Source organism: Anolis sagrei, chromosome 5 (assembly GCF_037176765.1).
Source record: "Anolis sagrei isolate rAnoSag1 chromosome 5, rAnoSag1.mat, whole genome shotgun sequence".
In the NCBI taxonomy this organism is placed as follows: Eukaryota; Metazoa; Chordata; class Lepidosauria; order Squamata; family Dactyloidae; genus Anolis; species Anolis sagrei.
Window position 1 is genome coordinate 131,504,993 of NC_090025.1, and position 12,840 is coordinate 131,517,832.

General features: G+C 39.9%; 1 protein-coding gene across 2 annotated transcripts in view; it reads right to left on the minus strand.

Annotated features, from left to right (window-relative positions):
- Nucleotides 1-2,786: 2,786 nt before the first annotated feature.
- Nucleotides 2,787-12,840, minus strand: part of TES (testin LIM domain protein) — a 41,530-nt gene continuing 31,476 nt past the window's right edge. For both annotated transcript variants that reach the window (XM_060777682.2, XM_060777681.2), the window contains exons 5-7: nt 12,253-12,468; nt 10,851-11,009; nt 2,787-7,211 (exon numbers count right to left, since the gene is read on the minus strand). In XM_060777682.2, coding sequence (XP_060633665.2) covers nt 7,020-7,211; nt 10,851-11,009; nt 12,253-12,468 — 567 coding nt within the window. In that variant the 3' untranslated portion in view covers nt 2,787-7,019. The remainder of the gene's footprint in view (nt 7,212-10,850; nt 11,010-12,252; nt 12,469-12,840) is intronic.

The window sequence follows — 12,840 nt, forward strand, 5'->3', positions numbered from 1 at the left end:
AGGTTTAGGTATGCAAAGACCACTGGAGAAGTGGTATGGAACAAACTTGACTTGGATTTGTGTTTTGTTTAGATTAAAACTTTCTAAATTTCAATTTATTGAAGATGCTTTTTGGAGTTTCTGGGAACTGATCATTTGAAAGGCCAAGGGTTCCCTCTCCCTGCTGTAAAGTATAGGAATATACAGGAAATTGTTGAGGAAGAGGGAGCCAACTAGCAAGAAAAAAACTGCAGAGAATGAGATTGAAGATGGCAACAACTAGGTGATGTTATGTCGTAAGCTAATACTGTACTTAGGTGAGAGAGCAGATGAGGAGGGGAGACAGTTCTGTGTAGCTATAGGTGAGCTAAGATTGCAGTGGTGCAATGGGTTAAATCTTGTGCCAGCTGAACTGCTGATGGAACTCTGTGAGATGCAGTGAGCTCTACCTGTCAGCTCCAGCTTCCCATGAAAAGTTTTTCAAGTTGCTTCTGACACGATTAAATAAAGACCTGCGGGCTGCATCCGACCCACCATGTCATTTTATGTGGCCTCACAGATGCTGGACTACAACACCTGTATTCTTCATCATTAGACATCAGGACTAGAGCTGATGGGAGTAGTGATAGAGCAACATCTGGAAGGCTGCAGCTTGTTCAGTTTAGTCAAGATAGTGGGGTCTGAGTTTAGATACTAGGCTTCTGGATATAATGTCTGGCTTTAAAGTGTCCTCTAACATTTCCCCAAACTCTGAGCCACAAGTGCTGTTGGATTGCTGTTCCCATTATCCCAAATAATCAAAAGTGATGGGAATGGTCATTCAATAACATCTGGGGACAAAAATTAGGTAAAAACTAAAGAGCACGAATCACTATGTTTTAAAAAATCCAGATTCTCCATCCATGGATTCAACGGCTTTGGAAGGCAACCATAAAGCTAATGTGGCCCTCAACGAAAATAGGTTTGACATCCCTTGTTTATAGATTTGTGAACATATTGTTCCATTGACATGCTCATGATGCAAACAGACTGTACAACAAGCTAAAGGAGTATCTTGAAGTCCTTAAAAAAAAGTTAATAGCCACAACTGCTCTCCAATGTTTTCATCAGGATGGTGGCGCATAGGAGCAAATAGTTACTGTTGTATGTTTTTATGTTGAATGTTTTTATATTTTGTAAATGCTATTTTAAATTGTAAGTCGCTCAGAGCACCTTGGTGGAGAGCGACTAATTAAGAAAAAAATTGAAGTGAAGTGAAGCAAGGCTTTAAATCCTTCTTTCCCTACTGCAACCCTGATGAGTGTCTCCCTGTATGATGAAAACATCAGGCTGTGACTTTTGGCCCAACCTGTAAAAGGTGTGTAGAAAATGAAAATAAAAAACTGTTCAAACTTGGGTTTCACCTCCAGGATATCTCATAATGATACACCATAAATTAGATGTTCATAACATTTTGAAAAAATAGAATAAATAGAAATGTCAGAATTGGGAAAAAACTGAGTTCGGAAATCAAGAAAGGTTCATTGAGGACAGTATGAGGAAAAAAAGAAAAATGGTGAACATCCGGAGCAGGTTGCGCATAATGTACATTACTCCAAGTCTCGAAAGTACATTACTCCAAGTCTACAAACCAAGAGACAGACTCAGCACTTAGACAGACACAAGTATGAAAGCCATGCTGTTTTCCAAACAGTGTGACAAAATTTGAAAGCCTGCAGAACACAATAGGATGACAAATGCTTACAAAGCTGTAGATGTTTTGTTAGGAATAAAACACGAGAAAGCTACTTTCAAATAGATGCAAAATATCTATGCAAATGAAAACTTTGGAAACAAACGTTTGATCTGAGGAAATCAAAGACCTGGGGAAAAATACAAGGTAAACAATTATTAACACTTAGGAAAGTTTTATAGAAATGATGTTGTAATACTAAAAAATAATAATTTAGAATTAATAAAAAGTAGAAAAGAGAAAATGAATGAATGTGGTACAGCAGTCTATCAAAATAACATCAGGAAGCACAGAGTTGGGGATTCTGGAAGCTATAGTTTGAAATTTCAAGCTCTGACATCCAAATTCCAATTCAACTTGGGAAGAAACCACACATTGAATGGTCACTCATTAACCTACCGCTGAGACTCAGATAAGTATATGGCTGATCTGAAATTTGAAATAAAATACTCTAGGTCAAAGGTGGAAAGTCTTGGGCCATCACATATCTTGGTATTCAAATTCCAGGCCCCTTCCACACAGCTGAATAAAATCCCACATTATTTATTTATTTATTTACTTACTTACTTTATTTGTATACCGCTGTTCTCAGCCCTTAGGCGACTCACAGCGGTTAACAACAAGAACAGCAAAAATTCAATGTTATCATAACACAGTATAAAAAACAGTTAACATCATATCATATTATAGAAAAGTATACAATTAACAACAATATACAATTAACACCAATAGCCATTTGCTAGCGTCTCATCACTAAAAACATGATCCAGATCCGTCATCCATTGTTCCATTCCTATGTTCATTATCTGCTTTGTACTGGAATATATGGCACTGTGAACTCAGATAATCCAGTTCAAAGCAGATATTGTGGGATTTTCTGTCTTGATATTCTGAGTTATGTAGCTGTATGGAAGGGCCCCCTGAAGCTGGAGTGCCAATAGCTAAAGCTGTGAAACCTACATTATTGGAACAGTTTTTACAAATGTTTGAATCTACCTCCCCCTGCTGGAATAACATAGTGATTGCACTGACAAAACGTTACAATGAAAATACAATGCTATTTAAAGGTAGGAAATTGTTTAAGAAAAGTGTATTTTTATTTGAGAGTATTAGGTATAGATATACAGACATGTTTTATTTTTCTTGGAAAAGCTGGTCTGAAAGAGACTGCATAGTTTACAAAGGCAACCATCTTCCTTTCTCCCACCACCCAGTTCACTGAAAGTACCTTCTAACATTCAGTATAAGCAAACATCAGCACGTTACTACCCGGACCATCTAGCTCAGATTGTCTTTATATTGACTGACAACTGATCTCACATGACAAACCTCCAATCTTGCAGATGTCAAGATTGAATTGTTAACCTAACATAGCATTGCTTTACCAACAAATTGCAGACCTTCCTCACACATTCTTGGATATTTTAACATGAGAGTTTGGAGGTTCCTTTAGAAGAAAACTAGAATTGTACTGAAACTGACGTCATGTTGGTTCTTCATAACTAGGGATTCTGCATTTATGATTTAAATACCCAAAGCTTGAAATTACTACCCCCCCCCAACCCCCAACACAGACCTTGATGTTGCCATTTCATTGAAGGGACACTATTTAACTACCTCATTACACTATGTAACAAAATTTGAAAAAAAAGTTCCTGGTTTGAAAGTGCTATTTCCTGTTTATTTGTGCAGTACTTGCTTTGAAAGTCATTGTTATACTCCAGAAACTTTGTTTTTGTGGCTGCCACAAACAATGTTGAATTGGGTTGAGTAGATGAGATATTCATTGAAAAACTATAGCAAAATGTGCTGCAGGATGTCCCACAAGAACAATTTAATAAACTTTCCCCATATTTTTTATAATAAAATGTATTAGGAAATAACCCAGGAACAAAAAAAAGTTACATAGTGACACACACACATATATACATAGTGGGAGTTAAGCATCCATGGATTTTGGTATTCATGGAGGGTCCCTGAACCAAACCCCAGCAGATAGCAAGGGCCTATTATACAGCCTCCAGAAAAGGTTGCTGTGGTTTCTGATGGCAGAAGACACATACTAACTAGTCAGTGGTTCTCAACCTGTTGTTCCCCTGATGTTTTGGCCTTCAACTCACAGAAATCCTAACAGTTGGCAAACTGGCTGGGATTTCTGGGAGTTATAGGCCAAAACACCAGGGGACCCACAGGTTGAGAACCACTGTGCTAGGAGCTTGATATTTTCACTAACAGCTTAAGCCATAGTTCAGTCATTTCATCTCACATGAGTAGAAAGAGAAGGCAAGACATTTATAAGCCTGCACAATCCTCCAATATGCTCACCACAAGATGCATATATAACCTAAACTTCAGGGCCTCTGATTAGGAGGGACCTCAAAATATAAAGAAAGTATTAAATTTCACATTTTATATAATGGTTAAAATAATATGAATTCAAGTAATGCTATGGGTGTCTCTTGAATATGACACAATTCAAGGTTTCAACTGTAGTGGCTGATGGCTTCAAAGTCAACAAAGCCACTCTTTCAAGGCAAAGAGCTATGCTGGGTCCTCATCCTGAGCCTGTACATAGTCCAGCAGTTAGCTCCCTTAAATACTTGACTAAAATCAAGAGTGGGTTCATCGACAGATGCTCCACCAATACGTTTCATGTGTTAATTTGGCCTTGATCATGTTAAGAACTGGACATGTGTTCTCAGGCAAGGCACTGCCATCAGGAGCCAGCTATATCGGACCAGGTTTCCCATGAGACTTGGAAACTTCCATGATTTCATGAGGTTCTAAATTATATTGGGAATTTAATCAAGGATAGCAGGTTCTGTGCTGAGGACATTCGTTTTTCAATGTGTAAAAGCAACAATGGGGATGGGATACAATGGAACTGGCAGGGTAAGCGAGAACTCACGTTTTCTTTATGTAGTATGTATCATATGAGATAGAACACACTTGATCAGGGACTTCACAGCTCACACAAACTTTGTGTACATTGCACAATACACAACTTCAGAAAACCAATTGCTCACCATGAATTGTGTAACCCATCTTCCTTTATTCAGGAAGAGTGGCACAATCTGACTACTACTATTTCAGAAATTGTGCAGAAATTGGTTGATTTAAAAGAAATGCAAATATGTCTACCAACCTAAGGGGAAAAGATGGTTGTAGTCGTGCACTACTACAAAGTCTATTCCTATGTCAGGGCCTTGGCAGATTTAAACCTTTCTTATTACCTGGTATTGTGGAGCAACCACACTGGATGATAAAATCCAACAGCACAAACAGTGTGACCAAAAAAGCGAAGACATCTGTTTCCTTTTATCTTCAATTTAACAAGCATCCAATTGTATCTCACAATCTTTTAAACCAGTGGTTTTCAACCTGTGGGTTCCCAGATGTTCTGGCCTTCAACTTCCAGAAATCTTAACAGCTGGTAAATTGGCTGGGATTTCTGGGAGTTGTAGACCAAAACACCTGGGGACCTACAGGTTGAGAACCACTGTTTTAAACAAACGTATTCAATCTATGGGCAAAGGCACGGTCTCCCCACTTTGCAAATATTAAAGATTGAACTTGTGTTTTAAAACATTCCCCTAGATGGCTGAGTGTTGGGAAGCTTTTCAAGAAATAGTCTAAATAATATATTTATTTATTATTATTTATTTCATTCACTTATACCCCGCCCTTCTCACCCCGGGGGGGACTCAGGGCGGCTTACAGGGGAGGGCACAATTAGATGCCCGATCACATAACAAGTAATCCAAAAAATAACAATTCAACACTTAAATTAAAACATCAATACATAGTAAAATCCTAAAACCTAAAAACAATCTCATGTCAGAGTCCATATATCAGAGTCCATAAGTCCGTTCTACTCCGTTTGTCTTAGTCTATTCCCAGGTCCTTGAGTTAATTGTCAGAGTGACCAAAAGCTTGGTCCCACATCCAGGTCTTTAGTTTTTTCCTGAATGCTAGGAGGGAGGTCGCCAATCTAATCTCCCCGGGGAGTGAGTTCCACAGGCGGGGGGCCGCCACTGAGAAGGCCCTGCTCCTCGTCCCCGCCAGCCTCGCTTGAGAGACTGGCGGGGTCGAGAGCAGGGCCTCCCCAGAAGATCTTAAACTTCGAGGTGGGATGTAGAGGGAGATCCGTTCGGACAAATACACTGGGCCGGAACCGTATAGGGTTTTATAGGTCAAAACCAGCACTTTAAATTCTGCTCGGAATTGGATTGGCAGCCAGTGGAGCTGACGCAACAGGGGGGTGGTGTGCTCCTTGTACGTCGCTCCGGTGAGCAACCTGGCTGCTTCTCGCTGGACTAGTTGTAGTTTCCGAGCAGTCTTTAAAGGCAACCCCACGTAGAGTGCGTTGCAGTAATCCAGCCGGGATGTGACAAGAGCGTGGACCACCGTGGCCAGATCTGACTTCCCAAGGTACGGGCGCAGCTGGCGCACAAGTTTTAATTGTGCGAAAGCTCTCCCGGCCACCGCTGAGACCTGGGGTTCCAGGCTCAGCGATGAGTCCAGGATCACTCCCAAGCTGCGAACCTGCGTCTTCAGGGGGAGTGTAACCCCGTCTAACACAGGCTGTAACCCTATACCCTGTTTGGCTGTTGGACCCTGGCAGCAAGTAATGGACTATGCAACTTCAGCAAAAGACATTCAATTGTTAATTGACACTTAAATATCAAAACTAGCATGTCACAAGGAAGGTACTGTTTTAGTAGTTCCCTGATATGCTCGGTTGGTATGCAGAGGACTTAAAAGTGTCCCATCTATACATAACACAACATGTAAGTTCTATAGTGGGTCAGCTATAAGCATATTTTCCCCTTCATTTAAGACAAGGTAGAGGAACCTCTGGCCCTTTGACTATTTTTGGAATACAAATCCTAAAAGTCCCTGCCAACATGGCCAGAGACCAGGGATGATGGGCATTAGAATCCAATACCTGAAGAGCAATAGACTCCTCACCCCCGATTTAATACATAACGAATACAACACAGAACATTTTTTTTTTACTAAGATTGTTTATAAAATGTTGTATGCATAAAATGACTACTGCATAATATTTAGTATAACAAATACCAGGATCCCTATATCTCATCAAAGTTTTGGAACAGGTAATCAAAAGGAGTAAGAATACAGAAGTGCTTAAGGTTTTAACTGCAAGCAATCAGGTGAGTAACATCAAAATCTTTGGAATTTGCCTAGTGGTAGTTTTGATTTTTTTAAAAATGCCCCAATACAGTAGAAATGCAGAGGACTTGGAAATATGATGAAATGTGGCTTGGGTTTGGCTTCCTTCCCATTAGGACACCATTTTTTTCTTACATTCCACCGAACAGAAAACCATTCCTTCAACTGGCATAAACTTCTGGCCAATGAGACACTTGCTACAACAGGAACACAGAAAGCACTCCGTGGTTGCGTGCCAGTTGAAGTTGTTGTAAGTCACACGCTGCACTTCTGGGTCAATTGCATTGTGGCAACCTTGGCAGATCTAGTGAGTTTAAAAAGAGGGAGGAAAGCATTAGTTTCAACTTCTAGAAGACAGCAAAGCCTACATGTTTGAACATGTGCTAATGTCAGGGACACAGCTGTAAACTCAATTGTCGCAATGAACCCAGCTGAGTTAGTCATTTTAGACTATATCTAGAATCATAAAGTTGGAAGAGAGCCCAATGGTAATCCAGTCCATCCCTTTGCCATGCCATGAACACACAAAGCACTTCTGACACATTTTTGAACATGACTATCATATTAACTCTTAACCTTATTCAGGCTAAACATAACCACCTCCCTAAGCAAAACTTGAATCATCTATGTTTGTCTTGTCTCTCTAGCAGATTCGCACTTTGAATTGGCCTTTGAAATTGCTCTAGACAAGGAGATATTTGAGGTGCACCTATTCAGCGTGACAGTACAGGTAAAAAAGGCAAAATCTTCAGCTTATCAATTTCTGCCCATTTTTTAAGATAGTAATGCAGTGGCAGCCATTATATTGCGTATGTCCAGGAGGCCTCCACTTGGGGGCAGTATTGGGTAGATTAGAAACACTAGGCTTGGCGGAATATTCCTCTCTCTTTCAGTACTTTAAAGACTCAGGATATTACAGTTACTTCATTTCTCCAATTCTAAGACACGCTTTTTCCCTACAGAAACTTATCTAGAAATAGAGTGTGTTCTTAGAGTCACAGGTGTATTATAAGAATTTTTTTGTGCCTTACAATTGAAGAAATATGGTAGTTCCTTCAATGCTAAAATAGACATGTGAAATAGCCAGAATAGAGTTACACTGGAGAAAGAGTGACAATATAAAAGAACCTGGGTAGCAAGAAAAAGTACTCAAAGCAAATACGTGTATTAAATTCAATCCATCATTCATATCTAATCTTTGTCTTTGCAAATACAATGTTGGCTACTCCATTCTAGTCTTCTGGACACATTCTGACTAATCATAAAATTATAAGATGTGAGAATTATAATATGTGAGAATACATGAAAAAATAGGCTTTTGTTGACTGTAGCTGATAATGCCTTCTGCATAGGATTTATCTAGCACAGTGGTTCCCAACCTGTGGTCCGTGGACCACCAGTGGTCTGCAAGCACTAAAATATGGTCAGCGGCCTCACCGTTGCAACGAGAGCAACTGGTCTCGCGAAACCCTCTTACAGTGCAGAGGCTTATTAAATATGGTTTTCTGTGGGCAAGTAGATGGTGACTGCAATTGCAATGCTATTTTCTGAATCAGTACCCCAAATAACCAAACGAAATCTAAAGTTGACCAAAAGCTGATTTGTAACCCTTCGGGTACTAATGCTGAAGAGTGGTCCATGGTAAAAAAAAAGGTTGGGAACCACTGATCTAGTGGAACACTAGGCTACAATTCTGTGTCCTTATAGTTTGAAAAGAGTTCAACTGAACTCTATGGGATTTACTTCAAAGCACAAATTTGGCATGATGGGATGCAAAAGTACCCAGTGTGATAAAAGCATTTAGGTTTAGCAGCTGGCTCCTCTTGCCAGGGGCATCTGCTTCAATCCCTGTGTACACAATAACAGCCTAAATTATATTGAGAAGATACCTGAAAAAAAAGAACATAATGTCCTTAAAATGTTGATTTTATTAATGCAGGAACCTATGTGTTTTTTTATAGAGCATCATTTAATCATACTGGGGCTGGGGCCCATATACAGCTGTGTAGCAGACCCTCCGTTTCACCCCATTCCTGCACTGTTTGAAAGAACTGGGCCATGGAAATGCTTCCTGCAAAGGCTTTTCTGTTTTCATCTCTGAAACTTGCAGTGTCATGCACCAGCAAGTTCTTCAGAAAAAGAAGTACTGAAGAAATATCAGGAAGTGTTTTCAAGCCAGTTCATTTCAGATAAAAGGGCAGAAGAAAGGGGGAAGGCAGTACAAAGCACTCCATTGCTGATGGGAAAGCTTTTTTTAAAAAATAATAATAATAAAAGAAGATTTGTTTAAAAGCTAACCAAGCAAATCATGAAAATCCTCATTATGAGGAGGAAAACCACACAGCAAAAATATGTTGAAGTTTATCAATAAACATCCATCTTTTTTTAAATATATATATAAATACTTAGAACAATAGCGTAGGTAGATCAAAGACAATTCAGAGGAAGTCATTAAATGTGGACAAATTGATGTTAACTATGTAACTTTTGATGCATTAATGGCTCACGCTTTGATTCTACATCCTTTATAGCCGGGGCAAGGAATGCATGGCCCTCTAGACGTTGGACTACAACTCCCATTAGCCCCAGACAACTCTTAGAGAGCAACGGCAAGGGTTGGAGACCAGTATTGGAAGAGACATAACAACAACAACTACTACTACTACTACTACTACTACTACATACATTATTTATATTCTGCTCTATATCCCAGAGGGGACTCAGGGGGGATTACAGCACACATATATGGCAAATAACAGGACAGACAATACATAAACTGAAGTAAAGGCTTTTCCCCATTTTTTTTGCATTTCCAGGATCTGGAGGCTGTGCTCGAATCTGGCCACTGGGGGGAGTGGTGATAGTGCTGTCGCTCCATTTTCCATGCTAAGGAGCTTTTGTCGTCCGTAAACGTCCTCCCACTGTCCTTATGGGCACCTTTATTAACTCCCCGCTTAAAGTGGTACCTATTTTTCTACCCACATTTGTTTTCGATCTGCCGGATGAGCAGAAGCTGGGGTTGATGGTCGGGCGCTCACCCTGACCCAGGCTTGAACTGCCAACGTTTTGATTGGCAGGCAGGATCTCCTGCAGCTTAGTAATTTAACCTGTTGTGTGAAGTCCGGCCCCTATTATTAATGTTGTTGCTGCTGCAAGGAAATGAAGCTATGGGGTTCCTGCTGGGTTTGGAGAGGGATTTTTGTGCACACTTGCGGGACTGGGTGCAATTTATGGGCAAATACCACCTGAGAATCTTCATTCCAGAAATGTCCTACATTATTCTACTTGCTTTAGCCATTTGCTTTGCTTTGGCTTAAGTTGCAAGGGACGGAGAAGCATCCCCTGAAGTCCATGAAACACTTTAAAAAGAAACACACTGAATATCTCAAGACTTCCAGGGAAAATGACTTGGTCATAAGAGGCAAGATCAACTCTGGGGAAGAAACTTATCGCTTCAACACACTGTTCCAGCTGAAAGTACTCTCACTTTCCATTGCCTCCCTTCATTTTAAAAAGAATCCTTACAAACCTGAATGCAATTCACATAAATGCACTCTTATCTAAATGGATGTTCAAATCCACACATGAATAACTTGGCTCCGCAGCTAGTTAAAGTATTTTCCCACCGTCAGTCCACTTCTTACTGTTTTCACTGCATTACTGAACACTTAAATGTCATATTTTTTCTTAAATCCAGACTACAACTTCTCAGAAGACTTTGCCAGGATTTCATAATGATTGATGCCTGCATTAAAAAAAATCCCAAAGACATTTTTACCTAATATAATATAGTAGAGGACTTTGGGCATGCTCTTTATTCTCATGGAAAACCAGGCCATCTAGTATCAGTTTTAATTTGAACTCTGAATAAAAGAAGTAAATTCTGTGTCATTTGGGAAATATACTCCTCTAGCTAAGCCACAGGAAAGAGTGATCCTCTTACCACAGCATGGTTCTTCACATAGCATGGTTTGCAAATAGGCTTCTCCTTGACCATGACGTAGATCTCTCCAGCCAAGATACAGTCGCAATCAAAACAGCAGAAATGTTTCAGATGCCAGCTTTGACCTTCTGCCTGGGTATACTCATTGCTGAATATAAGCTGCAGAAAGACAAGGATATCAGATATGCATTAATCTAGCAGTAGGATTATGTTTCTGCTGTAACACTTAATAAACCAAGACTCACTTTGTGGTCTGCTCCAGAACCAGAGAGGCCAGTGAAGTCCTCCTAAACCATATACAGCAGTAGGAAAAATCCAAGTATCAAAGTCTACCTCAAATGTACAGGTGAGGTGAGCATTATGAGTCACCCAATCTGTCTTTCTCTTGAATTAAAACCTGAACAGAAGAACTATAGAGTATCCTACTTGGCCAGTTTTCCCCTTGACATTATGTTAAAATGAGAGAAGATCCCTCAAAAAGAAAAGACAGTTGAGGTGGTTGGTGCTCTAAAAGGAGAAGTGTGGGCCTGGACCTTCCTCCTTTTCTTTGGGTTCCTACAAGCAGTGTATAAGAACCAAGGGGCCAATTTCTCCCTTGCTGCACTATTGGCTCCATCCTCATAAAACAAGCCAAAATATTTCTGTTTTCCTTCCCAGCCCCCACCAAAATGGTGACAAAAATTATTTCCGGATAGCGTGGGGTTTTGAGGTGCTTGTGGAGCATCTATGAATGACTAAAAGTAGCTCAATAGATCCATCATATTCAATTTTCTTTTAGAGTTAGCAATCTTTGTATACTTATAGACACTAACTGCTAATTTGGATGTTCCTGTTTGTCTTCTTCCTGTATTTCTCTGACATGTAGCTATTTTCTCGTTCTTCCTTACTCTCTTCCATACGTTCATGTATGAGATTTTGAACATGTAAAGCTACTTTAATACCTTTTACCAAGAGAACTAAGTTAATTTCTTCTGTTTGTTAAATTCTCTCTGGCTGTGCCGACACTGTCATATAATACACTTTCTTTATGAAGTTTAACTGCATGGAACTGTTTTATAGAAGTCTACATTGCCATATAATGCAGTTAAACTGGATTATGAAACTGGATTGTACGGCACTGTAGATGGGGGCCTCTCTCTGTCGGCATGCTGTTCAGCTTCTAATTACTTTACTTGAGAGATCTATTACTATCTCGCACATTTCCCAACATAAAGAGTGTATTGATCTCAATATCAAAAGTTGGGTCAAATGAATAGCAAAGACCATTATGACCTACCTGTCAGAGGCATCTGATTGGTCAACACCAATCACCGACAGCATGGATCCCTGGAATTAGGAATCCAGTCAACTCTTATTGGCAAAAGGTTTCCAAGGCTTCTTCCATGGGGGCCATCTCACTTACCTCATCACATCCAGCACAGCGAGGTTTCTCACTGTCACAATAATGTCGGCCACAGTACAGCTTTCCATTCTTCCAGAAGTAGATCATGTCCACCAGAAGCTCATTGCAGGTACAGCAGACAAAGCAAGCGGGGTGCCAGAGCTTGTCATAACCAGCACGCTCAGCATAGACAGCTGGATCACCCTCCTTCATGTTCAGTTTGCATCTGAAACAGGACTAAAAGAAAACCACAGAATCATACAAGATTCTTCAAAAGACACTTCTGTTTCCAAAATAAGATTTCACTGAAACACACACACACAACCCGATAGGTCAGCTTCAAGCTCCTTTATTCAATAAATGGGTGACTTTATCATGAACCTTACTTAAGACTATGATGCGTACCACCATAGATAGGCTTTCATGTGATTTTAAGTGTTAAAGTTAATGTTTTATTTAAGAGGGCTCTATTTAATGCTTTTTAAATATTGGGTTCTCAGATAATTTTTAGCTATTGTTTTGATGTATGGTGTCAGATGTTTTGAGTCCCATATGGGAGAAGGGGAGGGGGGATAACAAATGAGCATATATTATAAATGTTATGTATAA